We start from the raw sequence: 20,653 nt of genomic DNA, 5'->3' as shown, positions 1-20,653 counted from the left end.
CCAATGCAGTTTTCATTTGGAATAGCTGGTCACTTGAGTAACGTGTAGCTTAGAAATAAAATAGAAGCAATTTTCTGCTTAATTAGAAGCATAATCCTAAATTCTGCCAGCTTCAGCCCAGCAGTTCAACGGAAAGGTTTCACTGTGGGATTGAATGTCATGTGTTGAAGCCTGCTCTGCATCCCTGCTGGACTGACAGTGTGGTTGCATTGCCTTTTGCTTGGGAAGGGGCAGCGTGGTGCATCCCCTCCCACACAGGGTCTGGGTGGAGCCATCCCAGCTTCAGGCCAGCATCTGACATTGGCCAGGGAATCCTTAAGGATCAGTCAATTTCATGTGGGCAAGTTTGAATGGAAGCAGTGGAAATCTGCCCTCTGAGCTCAACCAGCTGGGCTGTGCAGGAGGATCAGTTATCTCTGTTACAAGAAGGCCTCTTGAAGAGACTTCTCACTGTGTGAAATGCTGACAAATTATGGTTCCACCAGCCAGGAGTCAAATTAAGGAAGGTTCGTGCTGAGGCTGAGATTGTTTTCCAACAGTATCATTTCTGAGTGCTCAAAGAGCAAGGCCAGCACAGTCAAACATTGTTTTTGTGCTGTGTTATCTCAGAGGGAACTTGCCAAATCACCCTAATTTGCAGTGGGACTCCAGTGCAGCATGTGGGAGTCAGCTGGGGCTGTGCTAATACGGGTTTGAGGGCATAACGGCAATGGGGTCCCTGGCCCTCAAATGGATCAGACAGCAGATCTGGTTTAGTGAAAAAACAATGACAAATCTCTACCCAGAGGGGCTTGGCTTGGGACTACACAGGGATGTGTAATCAGACCTCCTTGCAACAGGATGGTGATTGTTCAGTGAGATGTTGGGCTGTTCATTCCAGGTCATACTGATATGGGGAAATCCTGATTGCCTTGAACATCCAGAGATCCAGTGGCTTCCACAGGGACATGCAGTATCTCAAGCCTATTTTTTATTAGAGAAACCCCATCCGCAGATGTGATCCAAAACCCTGTGCTCTTCCTACATTCTGAGTTTACCTTTTTCCTTTTGAACAGAAGTAGCACTGTTTTGTATTAGATTTTCAGAGTTACTAGAGTTCCTACATCATATTATTTAGCACAAGGATTATTTGTTTTCCAGCTTGTGGATTCCCAGCATTTCCAGACAGACAAAACTATATCAAATCATTGCAAAAGCATGGCTCTTTGACTTGTCCTCAGTTATCTTCCCTGTGCTTTTGGAAGCAGGCACGGATACACAGACCTGCGCCACATTGCAGGCTTCATCCCATTGCTACTTCTCACAGAAATTCTGATTTTATTAAAAATATTCCTCTCCATGGTTGCTCCTTCTTCGTTTCAGAGAGTCTTCTTTGGAGCAACCCCTCTCTGGCGTTCCTCCCATCCCACTGCCATGAGGCTGCCTTTATTCCTGGTCGAATTACCGAAGCCTTCCCTCCTCCCTGTGGCATCCAGGGCTCCCAGCACAGGGTTTACCCCAGGCTTCCCATTGCGTAGGCCTCTGTACTGCTGCCAGGCGATCCTCGCAGTATATGCTGCGGGTGATTCTCTCAGCCTCTGGAATGAATTATTTTATTGCTGCCAGCTTGTCAGAGAAATCAGCTTGAAAGCTGAGCCAGGGAGAGGTTCCTGGGAGCGACTGACTCGGAGTGGAAGCGAGTCACCACTGAGCAAAATAAATCAGGGGATGCATCAGCTGGATAATGCAGGTGCTGTTTTATAGCAGAATTTCAAAAGAACCAATTAGGCCTCCACAGGTCTTATATGTAAAGCTCATAAATATACAAATCATGATCATATAATTAAGCATTGTTTCCCTGGTTTTGGGTTTTAAGGATATAGTTTTCTGTTTAACTGCCTTCCTTGTAAAGATTAGGCATGGTCTGGACATTTTTCTCTTCCCATTTACCTCCCAAGGAATTTGCATTCCCGCTCTGGGCCTGCACTTGGGTGTGCGTGCTGCCACTGAAAAGGCTGTGAGCCATAAATAAAAGAACAATATGACCACAAGCACCCCCTGCAGAGGAAGAAGAAAGACATGACTAAAATAATATGCCAGAGAAAATCGCAGGCCAGATAATTTATCCACCCCTAATTTTTTCTGGACCAGATTGAGATATTTTAGATAGTAAGAAAACACCTCTTTTTTCTTTTTTCCCTAGTGATTTCAAACCATTGGACTATTAAAATTTGATTCAAATTTTTGTTGACCCTTTGTCAAGAAAAAATCACCAAAGGTCACTCACGAGCACCACAGAATCCACTGCATATGTTTCTAAAGCAGAAATACAAATTTTTCATGCATTTCTGTTACTTTCAGCCATTCAGACTCCTGTGTCTTGAAAGAAAACACATCTCAGGTGTCACGTTAATCTGGTTGGTATGAGATTATGGCTTGCAAATTGCTGATTTTGGATATGGATGCCTGGCCCATTTAAAAGGCTTCAGCATAAATAGTAATAATAGAGTTACAGTGGCGCAGTCTTTCAGAAGACGAGACAAAAAGCTGTGCTTGTTAAAACAAAAGATACCCCAGAAGCAGGAAATTTAATATTATTAATGAAAACAGAAGGAATTATTAGGAATGTTTTCACATGGTAGAGTTCCTCGTTCAGGATGTATTACCGTGGGGACTGCACCAAGGGGTCTTGCTGGATGGTTTTTTCCCCCAAGCACTGTGAACATTCCTCTGCTCTAGCCTGTGATGTATTTGTAACATTTGCATGTAATCTGTCAGGCAGGGCCTCTGCTATAGAGCGTGGGAGTTTCAGGCCCATGGGATTTGTGAGGCTGCAGATGCAGAAGTGGAAGTCAGTCAGATTTGTGGCAGGGACAGGGGTTTCCCCGGTGTTGGAAGGAGGGAAGAGTAAGCCCTGCAATCTGACTGTGCACAGGCTATTCTCACAAGGTTTCCGTTTTCAGGCTCTGGATGTGTTTTGGCATTGGAGTTCTCCTTTTCAGCCCATCCTCCCCAATTTTTCAAGGTTCACCCACAAGTCATAATTGCCCAGGGGGATAACAGCACATGGATGCAATGAAATGCATCCATAAAAGTGCTTGTTTTTGCACTGACGGGGCTCTAACTGCTTGTTATCTCTGAGCATGATTTAGAGGGACATAAATGCAGCATCTCAGCCTCACACATTCATAACCCCTTCCATCAAAAAATCTCAAAGCATTTTACACACAGATGTAACCAGATTATATGTCCTGTTGTCTGTGTGGCATCTCCAACATCAGTCATCATCATTCTAAACCATATGCCAGAGTCTAGAGTATTCCCTGAAGTATTTTACATGGGAGGAATCATGTAAATAGAATATCTGGCAATCTATGAATGGCTCACAGGATTTCAATCAACTGCGCAGTTTTAAAATTGGCATTTAAATCCCTCTCACATCTGTTGTTTAAAATAGCCAACAGTGTGTGGAATACATTCAGTATGAAATATTCATATGAGTATGTTAATAATAAAATGCATTATCACAGTAAAAAAATAAGGTGTGTAAACTGCAGTGCTTGTTAGAGTAAATATTTAGAGATTTTAGAGAAAGTACTGTTAACTAGTTAAAAAAATAAATACTTTCCCTCCACAGATAATACTGAGATGTTCTCTGTTTTTCGAATACAGGACTTAAATATTCCCAGTTGCCCTCTTGGTGCAGATTGTGGCTTCCAAGAGCAGCCCATATGGGGTAACTTGCATAGGAAGCTAATAAACTGCACCTGCTTTAGCTTCTAAATATCAGAGAGTGGAATACCTCTTGGAAAAAAGTTTTTTATGGATCATCTGGGCAAGGTCCTAGGTGACAGCTAACTCTGGTTAGGTGTTAGGTAGTTGTGGTTCATTGACATGCACTGTATTCCACTTGCAGCCCTAGTTTGTCTCCTCAGTGCATTTTCCTATCTTCAAACCAATATTGTTTATGAAGACTCCCTGCCCCTTCTTCGTCTCAGTGAAGCCTTTAAATGAGGTTCAAGGTGTGAAGTGCGTTCACGTGGGACATGTTCTGTCTCTGACCATAGAGGATTCTAGTACTGGGGGGAGCTGTACCCTCACTCTGAAAAAAATGCAGTAACTTTGCTACTGAGCACTCCAAATCTGTTGATTTCTACCTAAAAGAATCTTGAATTTCATACATTTTTAGATGACCTTGAAAGGCCCCTTTCAACCCAGGCTATCCTATGGTTCTATGATTCTCTGTTTTCTTAGGTAGCTTTTCTCTCTTGGTCCTTTTGTGATCCTAAGATGGTGGTTGTTCTTGTAGGCTGCTGGTCATGTGCCAGGACAGGCATTAAAAAAAAATGCAAAAACACACAAAGGAATTTAATTCCATCCCACAGGAATGACTGTACTACGCTAGTCATTGTTTTGAAGCATGTTTTAGAAATTTCTAATGACAGCACTGGGATTATATAGTTAATTGTGGAGCAACCATTTTTACAATTTGTGTTTTACCCCACATGGAAAGCTATAATTTAGTCCATGTAATTAGGTTAGGTTTAATTTTGGCAAGACACAGGCCAGCATTATCCTGTGTAATATACTGTAATCCTCACGTTAGGTAGGGTGCCAAGTATTCAGTTTGTTTTGGGAGCCAACAAAATTGCCACTTGTCCAGGATTGTTCTTGGACAGAACTGTGAAAGTGGTAACATTTTGCTACTAAAACCAGCTTATTATTAGTGTGACAATGACCTAGGGACATATGTATCACTTATTGAATGTTATGCAGAAGGTAAATGGCACTTCATTTAAAAAATTATGTCTTTAACAGCATGTGGGGACAATGTTTGCAAGTCTTGGTATCATCAGACACCAAGGCTATCTTTCATTGACCCCAAAATTTCAATTTCTTTACCTTATTGTCATGCTGTAAAGTGTAGTGGTCAGAGAGATTACACCACTTCCATATTGCTGTTACACAACTGTGTATCAATTTGCTTATAAAAGATAAATCTAAGTTTAAAAAGCTAAAAATTATTTTTTCTCTCTACCCTTTCAAATCCTTTTTCTTTACTTTCTGACTTAATGGTTTACCTAACCATTAGAAAGTCTATTTATCAAAAGAGATTTGAGTATAAAGTTGTGGGATGGTGACTGATGCGGGGCTGACTGCTGCCAATGGCATATTAGAATTTGTATTTATTACATATATGGACTGTTTTCTGAAGTAGTTCTCTTCTGAAATACAAGAGGAAGGATTCCCTAACAACATCTTGTGCCCCACTGAACATAATTAGCATCTTAGACACTTAGACTGTTATATGCTCTGCAATGTCCAATTAAAAGTTATCATCCTCTGTTGATGTCCTAGTGCTTCTACAAGTTACAGATGCTGTTATTTCTTGAAATCAAAGTTGAACTGTAATAGCCTATTGACCTATCCTGATGAGGTGTGATTTTTCACCTCAAGCAAATACACTTTTCCCATTAACTGCTGTTGAGCAGCAGCCCTCTCTGAGATTTTGCTTCATTTGGTAATTGTCATAGGATGTTTCATTTTCTTCCATAGGAGATATTTTTACTTTTCCACCAGAAGACTATGAAATATGTAAGCCCATAAAGAATGTTTCAATAGTTTTCATTCTGGGGTGGAAGAAACAGCTGGATCCACATTCCTGGCTGTAAAGCCCAGTATTGCAATTCCCAGTTCATTGTGATGGATTGGGTAATTCCACACTAAGGAATTATCTCAGTGTTTGGAAGGCACAGGACTGTACAATTGATTATTTTTGTTTGATTATAAATGCCATCCAAAAATAATGCCTGTGCTCAGTCACTGACATGTGTGACCTCTCTTTTCCTCTAGCCTCTCTGAAATCTCTTTGTGCTGGCCTATTTTGGCCATGTGAATTTTCAGGGAGATGGAACACATATCAGTGATGTTTCTACACATTTTGGTGAAGAAAATAATAAACATCAATCAGAGCTAGTAGGGAAGGGAGTGATAGAGGTATAATTTTATGGGGGACAGCAGCTGTGTAGTGGTTAAAATAGACAGCTGGGAGCCAGGTCTTATCAGTTTATCCTTGGCTCTGCTGTAATCTTCTTCTTATCATTAACCTTGCATTAGTCCTTTCAGTGGCATGCCTCCCTCCCCCAACTCTAAGCAATTTAGGATTGTTGAAATGGAATTTTGGCCTGTATTTTTGGGTGGAGTGTCCATACCACCTCACTTTCAGCACCCACTCTGTGTAGCCATCATCTTTCCTGCAGTCAGGGAAGAGAGGTAGGTGTCACCCTGACTTTCTTTTCATTCTCTGGACTTGGGCACTAGAGTTAGTGCCCAAAGTAAGGCCTGTTTAAACTTATTTATCAGGTAACACTTAAAATCACAGAATTCTTCCCAGTGCTTATAAACTTTCTGTAAGTAACTAGTGATTTATTCTTACAAATAATAATTGCAGTGAAATGGTTATTATTCAAAAAGGTTGATTGGTGTTATAAACAAAGCTTTTCTTCTCAACTCTTTAAAGTGCAAGACGCCATCATTCCCCCACCATGCCAAAATGGGTGGATGCTAAACATATGTTTTTCAAGGAACTTTAATATGTGTGACATCCACTCCGTGCCTGCACTACATCGGCAGTAAACTCTTAAAACAGGGTTTGTCTTCTGTGCTGTGAGCAGCCTCTAATATACTGGGACCCTGTCTCTAAGAAAGCCTTGATGATAGCATTAAAAAATACTGGGAAATATTACCAATTTGTTCTGGGCCTGGAACAGCTGGCTGGTAATTGCTGTCTTTTGGGGGCTGCTATTTCATGCTCAGAAAGTGCTGGTGACAAGGCAGAAGCCTAACCACTCATCTTGTTCTCTGATTTCTTCTCCCTTTCATCCTCAGCAGTAGCAGATCAAGACTGTGACCGCAGACTGGTGCCTGTGGTACAGAGCTCTCAGGGCTGCTGTCTGTGTGTGCTGGAGCATGGTGATAAAATAGCAACCTCAACAACAACAACAAAGGAGGAAGGATTGTTTTCTTGCCCCCTGTGGAATGGAGACCTGAAATGAGGCGGGAGGTCCTGGTGTCTGGAGGAGTCAGCATGGCGGAAGGGCTGTGATTGCCTTTGTAATGTAATTGTTGTAATGGCAGGCCAGGGAATTGCAGTGGTTGAGTGAAAAACTCCAGCTGCTTCTCCTTGTGGTTCTTTGTGTGGTTGCAGCAGGAGCTGGAGCATCCCCATGTGCAGATGGAGCCGCGACTGAGAATGTGTCTCGGATGACTTTGTGAGCTCTGTGGGCAGCAATAGACCACAAGGAGCAAGGAAGAGCTGTGCTTTCAGAAAGGCTTCTCCCTCCACAGCATTATGGAAAGTGGGTGGTGAAGGAGGGGAGGAAGGTTATAAAGTAGGTGCAGATCTGAACCAGATACAGTGTCATGGGCACAGAGGAGGGAAGGAGAGAGGTGAGTGTGGTGGGCACAGGTCATATCCTGCATGAGCTCAGAAGAACTCCAGAATTCCTCTGTATGAATACAGCCAGAAGAGAATATTTCTTAATATTCAAGGACTCCTTTTTCACTATTATCCTTTTCTATTGTGTAGTTTTTTTCTTATCAATCATACCGTACTCCAGGAGTTACTAAAACTCTTTGAGAGCAACACGAGCCAGCCATGGCAAATGGAATTGTAAAATCTATAGTTCAGACATAGTTAGATAATTATAATTTTACATGTTCTAAAGTTTGAGGCTGGAAAGCTGCCTGGCAGAAAAGGAGCTGGGGGTGTTGGCTGAGAGCCAGCTGAACATGATCCAGTATGTGCCCTGGTGGCCAAGAAGACCAGTGGGATCCTGGCCTGGGTCAGCAATTGTGTGGCCAGCAAGACCAGAGCACTGATTGTCTCCTGTGCTAGGCACTGGTGAGGCCACATCTCTGTGTTCATTTTTGGTCCCATCACTGCAGAAAGGACATTGAAGGCCTGAAGCATGTCCAGAGAAGGGCAACAGAGCTGGGGATGTGTTTGGAGTACACGTCTCACGAGGAGCAGCTGAGGGAGCTGGGGGTGTTTAACTGGACAAAAGGAGGCTCAGGGAGGACCTTCTCAGTCTCTACAACTCCCCTGACAGGAGGATGTAGCCAGATGGGGCTCCTCTCCCAGGTAACAAGGTCAGGATGAGAGGAAATGGCCTCAAGTTGCATGAGGGGAGGTTTAGATTGGATATTAGAAAATACTTCTTCATGGAAAGGTTTGTCAGGCATTGGAACAGGCTGCCCAGGGAAGTGGTTGAATCACCATCCCTGGAGGTATTTAAAAGACATGTGGATGTGGCCCTTAGGGACATGGTTTGGAGGGACTTGGCAGTGTTAGGTTTGTAGTTGGAATCAATCATCCTATGATTCTGTGAAACAGGCTTCTTTCTCTTCTACTGAGTGACTATTCCATAGTCAAGCAGATGCTCCTCTTGGGAAGCTTTCACATATGTTCAATTTGTTTTTTATGTATTAATCCCTTTATACCCTTAAAATACCCCACTTTTTTGAAGTTCCACCTCTCCACATTTACCTCTCTAAGGAAATAAGTGATCCCTTTCCATACCAAAGTTTTTAAATCAAGCCCAAGCAATAAACCACAGCATTCTTTATGCAAGAGCACAGAACAGGGATATGTCCATGTTGGTCTCCCGGGAAAGATTGCAGTATTAAGGAAGAATTGTTAGTAAAAGATTTAGTCCAGGTGCTGGTAGCAGCTTATGGGCAGCAGTGAAATATTCTCTCTGGGCTGCTGAAACTCTCAGTGGAAGTAGGTTTGGTTTGTCTGTGCTGTTGGAGCTCGATTGGTACCAGCCTGTGAAATAAACCAGTTTTCATAGGTCAGTGCTACCCCATAGTCCCCCTTTTTCTCATTCTGTGGAAGAGAGTTAAGTCTTCCTTGGTCTCAAAGCTGTCATCTCTGATTATGTTCACCTGTTGTTGAAATGTGGGATGCAGCAATAACCACCAATTCAGAGCTTTGTCACTGACAGGTAATACAATGGGCCTGCACATCGTCTCAACTCAGAAATGTGAGTTACTGATGCAGCTCTGGACAGAAGCCTCATTTCTTCATTACCAGCCAGGGCTTTTGTCTGCTGTCTGTGGAATCCCTCCAGTGTTTCAGGAGGCAGATGGCCTGCAAATGTTCCTTTTGCAAAGCATCCTGCTTGCAAGAGATTCCCTGTGCCTGAAGTGCAATCCATGAAAATTTTTGCATGGAAATTCTCATGAAAATGGCCAGAGCTGAAAATACCAAAAAAAACACCAACACATACTTTTTTATTTTTATTGTCAGGAAATTCCATTTTTAATAGCTCTGGTTATTTTTGGCCCAACTGCAGTTGAAGGCAATAGGTAGTAAAGTCTCCAGTGCCTGTCACAGAGGGAAATTCTCTGCCAGTAACCCTTTACTTCATGTTGGTTTTATTGTAGGTTCTTTGGTTTTAGTTTGGTGTTTATTTTTTTTTTTTTTTTTTTTTTTTTTTTTTTTTTTTGGGGGGGGAATTTTGGGGTTTTTTTTTGGGGGGGGGAGGTTTTGTGGTTTGTGGTGGGGTTTTCTTGTTTGTTTGTTTTTGGTTTTGTTTTTGTTTTTTTGTGGTTTTTTTTTTTTTTTTGTTTTTGGTTTTTTTTTTTGAGAAAAGCAGAGTGTTCCTTGACTATGTGTTCCTCTGAGTGGTTTTCTGCTTTCCCATCTTGAGGAGTTTTCTCTGAATGGACCCAAGGAGAGGGGTTTCCTTTGTGAGGTCTTTTTAATCCAAATATTCCTGACACCTTTGCTTTCACTGAACACTTCCAAATAAACTCTAAACAGATTTCCTGTCTTTTTATAACATCAGCACTGTTAATACAGTAGGTGACACTGTTAATACTGGTAGGTTAAGGAATGGTGAGCATGAGATGGAGGGTTAATGGAGGATCTACAAAAAAATATTCAAAATAGTATCTAATATTTATTCCAGGTTTGTGTCAATGGGATGAGTTCATTGGAGTTTGGTCATGTCTGCCTCTGGCAGGAAAGAGGGTTCAGAGTGGACACTTGCAAAATTAGACCTCAATGATGGTAAAAAAATTCAGAATTAGTCAAAATGAAGACTTTGCATCTTAATGATTTCAAGTCACCCTTGAGATTCACCTGTCTCATGGGTCCTGCAGCCATAGTTCAGCCCTCACAAAAAACACAAAACAAGCTGAAAAATCACAAGAACTTGAAAATTAGTGTTTTGCTGCTCTTTACCCAAGATTTGAGTGTATTTGCACAGAGCTCTTCAGAATCACAGATGTTAAAAGTTGTTATTCAGTAACAAAAAAAAACCCCTGTGTTTTAAAGTAGTGACTTCAAGGTCAAGATCATGTTCAAGGTCCTCCAGAAACATCCCAAGTATCACAAGATGAGCAATAAAACCCTGTCAGCTGGCAGCAGTAGCTCTCAGATGGGGTTTGTGCTAGCCAGTGGGTTGGGCTGTTTTTCCCTGGCCATTGAGAGTTAATACCAGCTGAAATTCTAAAGAAACCTGGAGTGTTAATTAAAGTCTCCACATTAAGGAGATCTGGGGAAAGCAAGCGCCTTAATCCCTGTAATATCCCAGAGATAAAGTTGTTTCTGCCTTCCTACACATGTACCTCATGGACCATTCATCTGGGCATCAGATAAACCAGTTGGGATAGCAGAAGACTCCCTAAAACAAAGTACAGAGGGATCTCTGCCTTGTGTTTCCCTTTAAATTCCAGCAAGTATTACAGGAAAACCTGAATGCATCTGAGATAAACTGCAGAGACCTACTTTTTAAGATTGCACTTGCTTTTGGGTGTGTTTCTCCGCCATCTACTGCACCTTCAAGGCTGCTGAAAAATAAGTCCAGTCTTTCCCTGTTTGAAGTTTATGGTCTAAGTTTTCCTGGTTAGGCTCAACAGAACAAATTCTGGTATAACTCCTAGAAAGGCCCAAGATCCACCTCCCACAAGCAACCTGAATTTGGTCACTCCCTAGAATTCTGCAGCAGTGAAGGATATTGGGGAGCAAATATGATGTGCAAATACAATGTGTCTGGGTAAATGTGAGAGTCAGCTCGTACAGCCAGAGTTCAGAGAGATTTCTTTCATTCATCCATGGGAGAAGGAGAAGGCCTCATTACAATTGTTCAAGGCTGACTGGATTACATCACTTTCCCCCTCATTTCACTCCCTCCCCACTTGCCTCCCTCCTTTTATTTACACCCCTTGTTCAGCAGCGGTGTGGAGTGGGGGCTGCCCTAATGATGGATGCTGATCGCTTCATTCCCCACTGCCCCCCCAGCACCTCCCCCAGTGCTTTGAAGTGTGCTCAGGTCTCAGGCTCCAGTTCAGAGGTCACTTTGTTTATTTATGCAAAGCTGGCTCATCTGTGAAATGGGGCTTTCAAGGCCTCTGACATCAAAGACTCCAAAGCTGGTCCCATCAAGTCAGAGCAGGGACAGGCCTTGCGTTATAGCAAATTGAAGCAACTTTGTGAATCATAGGGAAATATGATGGCTAGATTTTTGCTCCAAAAATTGGGCTGTTGTTTTGACTTGTGGTTGGATGCTCAGCACATGGTATTGGCCTGAAAGCCAGTCCTACCCTTTTGGCTAAAACATGAAGCCTTCATGGAGAGCCTGTGGGTAAATAAAATTTGATCCTGACTCAGTAACAATCTGAATATTTCTCATCACTTGCTCTCAGAGCTGGATTGTTATGCAGAATTTTCCATGTGCTTTAACTTTTAAGAGAGAATGGAACAATTCTGCTATGGTAATAAACAGTAACCATATCCCACTGATGTGGCAGTCTTTGTCCCATAGGCTCCTCAGTGGGCTTTGCCAGTTGATGGAGTTACATACAGAAATCCCTTTTCTGCAGAAATCCAGCCTGCTTTGGGACACCACACTCTTCCCCAGCACCACCAGCATCTCAGCCCTGTGGCATCTCAGACCTAAAAGCCAGCTTGGAATGAGATCCTGAGGCAAGGGAGAGGCAATGGCTGGAGAACAGCTGAGGATGATGCCACTGGGGTGACATTCCTGAAGAGTGGGCTGATGCCTCCGTCTGTCCTGGCCCTGTTTTGCATGGCCATGTGCAATCTTTGGAGGGGAAGGGCCTACACGAGTTTGTCCCATGTCTCCAAGTCTGTCACCTGACACGATACTGGAACCTTGCCCTTCAGGTTTCTCGACCAGCCAGCATGCTCTGTAACACCATGGAGCCAAATTGTACATTAAGAACACCCAAATCATGTGTGTGTTTTCTTAGCATCAGATACTCGTGACATAAAATTAGTCAGTGATTGCTTTTCAAGGCAGGTTTTCCACTTCATATTCCAACTGGCTGCTATCCTTAGCGTGTGATACTGTCCAAGAAGTCCAGTGCAGGATGACCTTCCAATAGAGGTCACAGAAAAGGGAGCTTGTAGGATACTTCAGCAGTTCATCCTTCTTAGCACTGCCTCTCATGGTAATCTGCTGGCAGCAAATTTGGCAGTGCTGCATAGCTGGTCCCTGCTGTCCTTTGACTGCAGGCTGATTTTTCTGTATGTACTTATCACCCCGAGCTGCCCACCTCAGTGGGGAGCTGACAAGAGCATGAATAAGCAATCGGCTTATTAGGTCATTTCTTGAATATAGCTAAGACTCAAGATCTCTGCTACTAACTCACCATTTTGTATGCTGCTCCTGTATATCTGAATGTGGCTTCTTCTCCAGGTCCTCTCTCTGTCTAAGAAGAATACTGCCAGGCCAGTTGTGTTTGTGACAGTTGGAGTGAAATGCAAACAGCAGGTCTTCAGATCTGACACTATTAAGCAGGCTTCAGACTGCAGGTTGGGGCTAAACCAGATGCCTCTGAACTTTCAGGAAGTTTAGCTTTGCTTTCAGCATCACAGAGCCCTGTAAAACACTACAGAAGTGTTTGTCTACCCTTGGACACAACTTGATATTAAAATTGAAAAAAATAAGAAAGTTCTTCAAAGCAGGGAGAAACAAACTCCATGCAGCCACACTACTGACTTTGGTGAGGCAGGTGGAAGTCAAATATTGATGATGTCTGAATTAGACAGGGGCCTTCCATCCTCAGGGTGTTCCTAAGTTACCTCTCTCCCAAAGTGAGAAAGCAGCTCTTTTTTGTTCTTTGCAACCACAGGTCAGAGCTTAAGACACTCACCCAAGGTGCAAGAGGGGAGATTGAAATCCCCCTCTGAACGCAGCAGAAGAGATACCTGACCCTGTGTCACTCACATCACAGATTAGCACTTCATATCTCTGGCTACTCTACTGCCTCACTCATACTTTTGAAGTTCAACTGGAGACTCAGGGGCTTCATGGAATCTTCCCCAAATAAGCTCCATCCAGTTTCTGGCTGTCATGAATCAGCTCTCTTTGGTACAGCTGTTGAGTGTGAGTTTGTTCAGATACGAGGGAGGTAGGAGCCCAGTTCACATTGCAGCTGGAAGGGTCTGCTGTAACATCCCTCACCCCATGAGCAGCTCTGGGGATGGGAAGGAGCAGTTTTGCTCTACAAGAGTTTCCATGTTTATGGCATTTCCCCACCTCAAGACTTCTGCTATTGTTGTTAATGTTACCACGTTCCCAACACATGTGAAGCAAGTTCCAGCGTATCTAAACCAATGTGTCTAAATGCATGCAGTTATTGATTTCAGTCATACTGAATTGTGGCTGATTACTTCAGTCCTCCACCAAATCATCTATTCCTCCAGAGACACCACTTACTCCTCCACCAAATCATCTCTTCCATCAGCTCAGCGTGGTGGTATAAGTTATCCTGACCTCTTTCCCCAAAACTGTTTTTTTTCTGGGTTTGGTAGGTGACTCCACAGGTTTGTGATTTGTCGGGATAACAACTGAGGATGCATCTTCAAAGGATCAAACGGATTCAGAGCAGTTTTCCTTACATCAAAAGCTTGGCAGCAAGTCAAGAGGTGTGGAGTCCACAGTCAGTGGTTGTGTGTCGCAGGAGGAGGGCACAGGGCTGACTTTCTGTAACATGAGGCAGTGGGCAGGGAGATACCCTGTTCTTTGTACATCAGACTCAGCAGGATTAAGGTATAATTGGCAGAACATTGCCACTTAAATCTCATAACCACTTTTATGATATTCAGCAGTTAACAATGGACAGGAGCCCCCCATCTCTGACCACAGCTTTTCCTCTCCATTACAATACATTTTTCTAAATGTGCTGAGGGATTTACTATGTCGTCTTGTTAAACAGCATCCAAGAATTCATTTGTGACACTGTGGATATTTATGGGTAAAACTGTACAAGTGCCAGGAGATAGTTAATTTGGTATTTTGACTGAAAGGAGACAACATCATATGCAAGCCATCATGTATAATGTGTATTTTTGTATTCCCTGCATTTGGTTTGCCAAGGTTGTATAAATAAACTTGCAAAGTGCAGCTCAGGAGGCACTGGCCTCCTCTGTAACACAGGCTGCAGGCAGAGCCTGGGTGGTGCACTGGCACTCAGGCTCTGTGTGAGACTGGTGTTTCCTGAGTGGGCCCTGTTTCACCCTACTGCCCATGGTTTGGGCTGGGAGGTGGCTGGGGCACCCAGGAAAGGCTCAAGGTGTCCAACCACGGACAGAGGGTGGCAGGAGGTGGGATGGGGCAGTTAGCTGGAGGAGCTGCTGAGGTTTGAGCAGGGCACTGCTGCCCACTGTTTTCTTTTCCCCTGTAAGCTGTACATAGCAGTACATGTACATTTCCAGGAGAAACTATGCTGAAGTAGAAGAGAAAAATCTCTCAGGGTCAAGGGGGGACAAACTCATGTAGCACTGCAGCCTCTCTGCTTAAGGGACAGGGCTAATGAGAGCAGAGCATCTGTTGGCATGTAATGCCCTGTGCTGAAGCGATGGAATGATTTTCCAAAGTAGCAGAACCTGGGGTGAGGATAGGTTAAGGACACATTCTTCTCTCTCAAAGACTGCATACAAATTTACACACTAAATACTGTCTTAAGCACAACCCAACTTGTGAAAAAACAACTGTAAAAAGAATTTTTACTATTTGTACCTTTTGGAGGGAGCATGCTTATATATAAGTTGAGATCAGTTCTTTCTCTCTGTTGCAGAGATTACAGAAATAATTGTCCTGTCTTTTGCTCACAAGGCCCTTTTCTTATGAGTTTCAGGAGTTGGGCATTTGGAGGGATTCCTTCCTTAAATTAGATATTTCCACTTCTCTTTATTTCTTTGGGATCTTACACCATTTTGTTCCTCATTGAGGCAAACTTTTTCCCAGCCTTCACCTGGCCTGTCTCTGAAAATCAAATTCCACCCACTTCAGTGCACTTTAGGTAGGAGCTAAGGAGCTCTTGGTTGAGATTGTTACTTCAAATCCAGCTGCACTCTGGGGCTGTGCCAGCTTTTAAAGCACAGATGTCGTCTTAGAAGAGAATGTATTTTACTGCACCATCATGTGAGGGTGCCCAGAGTCCCTCAGGTGGACATCCCTCCTGGTGTGAGCCATTGCTATATAAGAGGCTGCTCAGAGCTGAGCACTCATGCAGTGGAGGTCAAGCTGGAGGAGGAAAATTTCACATCTGGGTGCTGCATTTGTGTGAGGCCACCAGTATCACCCAGGTTGTAAAAGGAGGCTCAGGGTACTCTCCTGCCCCCTTGCCCCTCTTGGAAACCTCACAGGTGGCCATATCACTGTGACAATTTGAGGTGGAGGCTGCTGGAGAGATGGGCATTTCACCTTGTAGGGATTTCTATTTCTCCAGGGCAGAGCTGAGATTCTGGTGCTGTTGTGTGGTGGTGATATAGACACCAAGAGTGATGAGGGACAAAGTGGTGTGTTGACACAGGTGGATGGGTGGTCTTAATTAAAAATAAATACAAGCAGCTTTTCAAATCAATATTGTTTTTGCCAGCCATAAATTTGCATTCAGTATCCCTTGAGAGCTCATTTGACTCCAGACCTGCTTGCTTTTCTGATTTTGTATGGAAGCTGAAGGGTGAATTAGTGGCTACAGTCATACTGCTTATGCTCTCTATGACTGATCACATAAGTCTTCGCTAGGTTTAATTTTTTAATCTTTCCTAGGTTTAATTATCTTTAATTTTGATTCATGCCATTATTTGCATAGATGGTACCACAGATCAGCTCCTCCTAGGGAACAGCAACTTATAAACATAAACAGAGAGGCCTTTGTCAGCTATTAATGGCAACATCGATTAAACTCCCATTGATTTGGTAGCCTGATGAAAAGCCCATAAAGCAGAAAATGAAATTGTTCATTAAACTGGCCAGGCTGTAGGTGCCAGGATGTGGATGCCTTACTGTATGTTGAGTTTGCTTCAGCTGCATGGTGTCTCCAGCAGGAAATGCGAACTCCTGTTGTCGTCCTGCTGTGCTGCCGGAGACCTTCTTAACATCTTCCCTTTGCTTTCCTGCACAGATGATGCCAGCTCAGGAAAGGACAGCCAGGTGCCCGAAGGCTCCAATGGAGAATATGAAGATCATTCTGGGAAGCAGTGGGGTAAGGAGCAGTGTGTGTTTTGTGGTTTTCCTCGGCCCGTGGTTCAGTGCTGTTCCCGTTTCTCAGCTGCTGAAGGAGAGGAAAGGCAGAGCAACTGGAGTGAGTTCTCCCTACATATGGTCAAATAATAAACAGAGTGTCATCTGAATGTGTTGGTGTGAATGGATCCCATCCAAGGGTCCTGCAAAATGCAGCCTGTGGTTGGCCCTAGGGCCCCCTGCCATTTACCCCAGCATGGTTCTCCCTTGTATTTGTTTTTCTGGGCAGCGACTTCTCTTTTGCATGTGCAGCTCTTACAGCTTTCATAGACTCCCTATAAAAACCATATTGACTTTTACAGCAATATTTCCAAAAGTCTTCAGTGCCAACATAACATTGCTCCCACTGAGGGCAAATGGGAGGTCTGACTTCACTTCAGGAGAATTAGCACTAAGCCAAGATGAGTATTTTTGAAGATCACCCTCTCTTTCAGACACCTGCCTGAGCTTCTCCAAGCCATGGACTGTTCAGGATACGATTTTGTAGCTGTTGCAGAGCTTTGGGGAACTGCTAAAATCTCACTCGGAACAGGCTCTGAATCACTGCAAAACTTGCAGGCCCCGTTTGGTCCAAGCACTCCTTGAAGGACAATAAGTTGTCAGGCTGATGCCAAACAGCTTTTGGCCATTACTGACAGGAGTGTGATGTGAGTTTATGAGCTCAGTGGATGAAGCACAGCATTTCATTTTACTCGTGCAGTACATCCCTCTCTTTAATTTTATAATACAGTGATGGCTTTGTACCACATTTGTGGCCAGGGAGAACCTCACAGTAGTGGTAGGGGTGGAACCTGACAAGCTTTTGCTGTGTGGGTCCCCACCACTTAAGCTGAGGCCAGTTTTCTTCAGCAGCTGGTAAACAGGGATGTAGTGTGCTGTGGTGTAGTCCAGGCTACACTTGAATTACATATTTATTTCAGACTGAACTTGTTTGGGGAGAGAAAGGCAACCTCCACTCATTCTGGAGAGGGATGACAACATTTCAGAGCTGGAGAAAAGGTGTCTTAGATAAACTACAGGTCAGGAGTACTTCAGGAGGGGTTGAGCAGCTAGTACAAAGCTGCCATCTCTCTACTTTTGATTATCATTGTGCTCCTGGTAGAGCTGCTGGATGATGGATCAATACAACAATAATATTATGAAGAAAAGATGTAGGCCCTACTAAAATTATTAGGCATTGACAATCTCGTATCAGGTTTTGCCTTACTCTGTGCTGCCCTGGCCCAGTCCATTGTGCTGCAGTGTTCTTGAACCTCTGCTTTTTATTCTTTTCATCCCTCCTGTCTCCTTTCCTCTCCCAAGAAGAGAAATGCCTGGGGCCAGCCATGCACCCACCTTTCCATCCAGCCCTTTCCATCCAGCACTGGTCACAGTAAATTGCTGGTGTGAGCTGGTGTGCAGGGAGGGTCAGTGTCTGCAGGTCTCTGGAGGATGATGGGTGAAGAAGCAGTTTGTGTTGTCACAGTTCTGGGCCCTTGGAAAAGTGTGAGAGGAGAAGCATGGTGAAAAAAAAGCTACACTTTATTTTCCACCTACCATCATAGAGCAGTATCTCTGAGGAGAGCTATTGTGACACATTTTTTATAATTATCATGAAAGCTGGAAGTGGTAGTGACTGTCACTATGTGGGAGTAATGGTGGTACATCACAGCAGACAACATTTTTCAGATAATCACTTCACTTTGTGTGAGCAATGTCTGACAGGAGCCTCAGGGACTGATCCATGCCTCACAAGATGTCCCACAGGGAGAGGACACCACTGGATTCCTTCACAGGTCTTTGTGCTGACAGGCTTCCATTGCATTTAACTTTCATTAGCTTTGAATAAATCTTCATGGTAAACAGCATTTCAGCCAGGAACCCGTACATGACACTGTCTCTTTGTCCCATCCACTTGTGTTTTCCCTTGCTCATGAGTGGGACATAATTTATACTGTACAAATGTGTGGTTCATGTTTATGAAGCGAATGCCAAGTGATGTGGAGGAGAAAAAGCATGTGAATAACACAGAGGCACTTTGTAATTGCCTTTGCTGGCACTCCAACAAGCAAAACTTCTGTAAATGGAGCAGATTTGGGGACAGACATTTAGCATCAACTCAAAAGAGATCTTTTCTGCCTGTCTCTCACAGTGCTGCTTCTCCTCTTTCTCCTTTGTGCTTGCTGGGTCTCTTTTTCTCTCTAATGTGTGTGTCTTTCTCTTTCTGCTTTTTTTTGTTAACTGGCTTTTCTAAACTTGTCCAATTCAGGCTTTTGTCAAGGAAACATTCAGGACTGTGTAAATGGGATCTGGTTTCAGCATATTGCACACAGCCTGGAGTAGCTTTTGAGACCACATAATCACTTAACCTTTTTTAAACAGAAAGAGAAAGAAAGAAAGGCTGAAAGATCCAAAGAAGTGTAGCTTTACCTGTAGTTTAGTATGTATTTGGGCAACCATGTGCGAGGAGTGAATACAGAACTCCAGACAGACTCATGGGAGTCACAGTGGGAGGAAAACCAGAAATGTTAAAGACCTGTCTTTTTTTTGGGTGGAAAGAGTTTCTGTCTTAAAATGCCCTTACTGAGCAGGGATGCCAGCAAGTCCTTTTGAGAGTTCAGTCATTAACTTGACTTTTCAATCTGCTGGGGAAGTGTGACTGTTCTGGCTCCAACTTGCTCTTTGGTATGTTAGTCCCAGCTCAGGAATCCTGTCCATGAGGATCTCCCCTCTACTTAGACCTGGAGTTCCTGGTCTCAGAGTAAATTACTGCCATATTACAGAGTAACTGTTCAGACCCACTGCATGGCTGATTCCTGACCTCTCCATGAGCCTGGCAGACATTTTCTCAATTTCCACAGTGACAGCCCTTATCAGCATGTCTCCCTCGGCTCAGATGAAAATTTGGGATGTCGTTGCCCACAGTGTGCAGCTCTGACAGGGCTCATTGTCAGGGAGGGGGATTGTGTCTGCTGTGAGGGGGCCTCCTGCAGCAGACCCCAAAGACCCCAGCAATTCAGGCACCACGACCTGTGGAGGGGGTTAGTATGTCACACTTGCTGCTCAGCTGTCACGGCAAAGACTTCCAGTGCCGGAGTTACTCCGGTTCATTGGATTACACATGAAAGCCTCTGCATGGAGAGCAAAGCATTTCTGAGCAGGAGTTTGAAATAACATGAAATGGCTGGGACCCAAAATCACATCCAAGGGGGGCAAGGGAAGGCTGTGGAGACAGATGGTTCCCCCTACAGAAAAGAACTCTGCAGAGAGGGGTATGCTGAAGGGTGTCTTCTTCCAGAGGGAGGGATGTTGGCCAAGGCTGCAGGGGGATGAGGGCTAAGGGGTATGCTCACAAACCTCAAATGGCTACCATTCAGGAAAGCTCCACTATAATGCACATCCCAGAGCTTCTGGCCCTCAGCCCTGGGCAGCAGGGCTGGCTGTCAAGTAGGAAGTTCCACTAGGCCATCCTGTAGCTAGCCAGGGAATCCCTAGGAGTGCTTAAAAAGCATGGAGATGTGCTGCTTAGGGACATGGTTTAGTGGTGGAGCTGGCAGTGTTGGATTAATGGTTGAACACAATAATCTTAGAGGTCTTTTCTGACTTTAACAATTCTGTGATGGGCTTAGTTAGAAGTGCCCCTGGACTGGCATAGTTAAAGTAACTGTGAGAAATTTGTTGTTTCTTTTAAATTCTTTCAGATTTTGCCAGGTGAGGGCCTTGCATTTCTCTTAAGTTTCTCGTCTCTGCACTCATAGAAATACTGGTGATTTCTTTGCTAAGACAAGGTGACCCACACTTCTATCCACCAGCAGCTATTGCTTCAGATTCCCGAGTTTTGGGATAGACTGGCATAGGGTATCCTCTAATAACAAGCTCATAAAGTTTTATTGGGTCTTCCCATTTCTTTGTTCACTTCTTTGGACCATTCAACATGAATGTTTTGTAAATTAGAGCTGAATGAATTGCATACATTTAAGTTCAGACCAATGTACAAAAGTCTGTCACACTTCTAAGACTGTCCTATGTATGTAAAAGATGCTGAATCTTCTTAAGTCCCTAAAAATCCACTGAGAACTAAGAGGCAAAACATCTTCAGGAAATTAAGCTTCATGTGACAAGCAAAAAAT

General features: G+C 43.7%; 1 protein-coding gene across 2 annotated transcripts in view; it reads left to right on the top strand.

Annotated features, from left to right (window-relative positions):
* The window catches only part of FGFRL1 (fibroblast growth factor receptor like 1), a 164,612-nt gene that overhangs the window by 135,815 nt on the left and 8,144 nt on the right, over nt 1–20,653 (top strand). For both annotated transcript variants that reach the window (XM_053976030.1, XM_053976029.1), the window contains exon 4: nt 16,426–16,506. In XM_053976030.1, the coding sequence (XP_053832005.1) occupies nt 16,426–16,506 (81 nt within the window). The remainder of the gene's footprint in view (nt 1–16,425; nt 16,507–20,653) is intronic.

This window comes from Vidua macroura, chromosome 4 (assembly GCF_024509145.1).
Source record: "Vidua macroura isolate BioBank_ID:100142 chromosome 4, ASM2450914v1, whole genome shotgun sequence".
Taxonomy (NCBI): domain Eukaryota; kingdom Metazoa; phylum Chordata; class Aves; order Passeriformes; family Viduidae; genus Vidua; species Vidua macroura.
The sequence above is the reverse complement of the archived record's forward strand: the minus strand, read 5'-3'. Positions and strand labels throughout refer to the sequence as shown.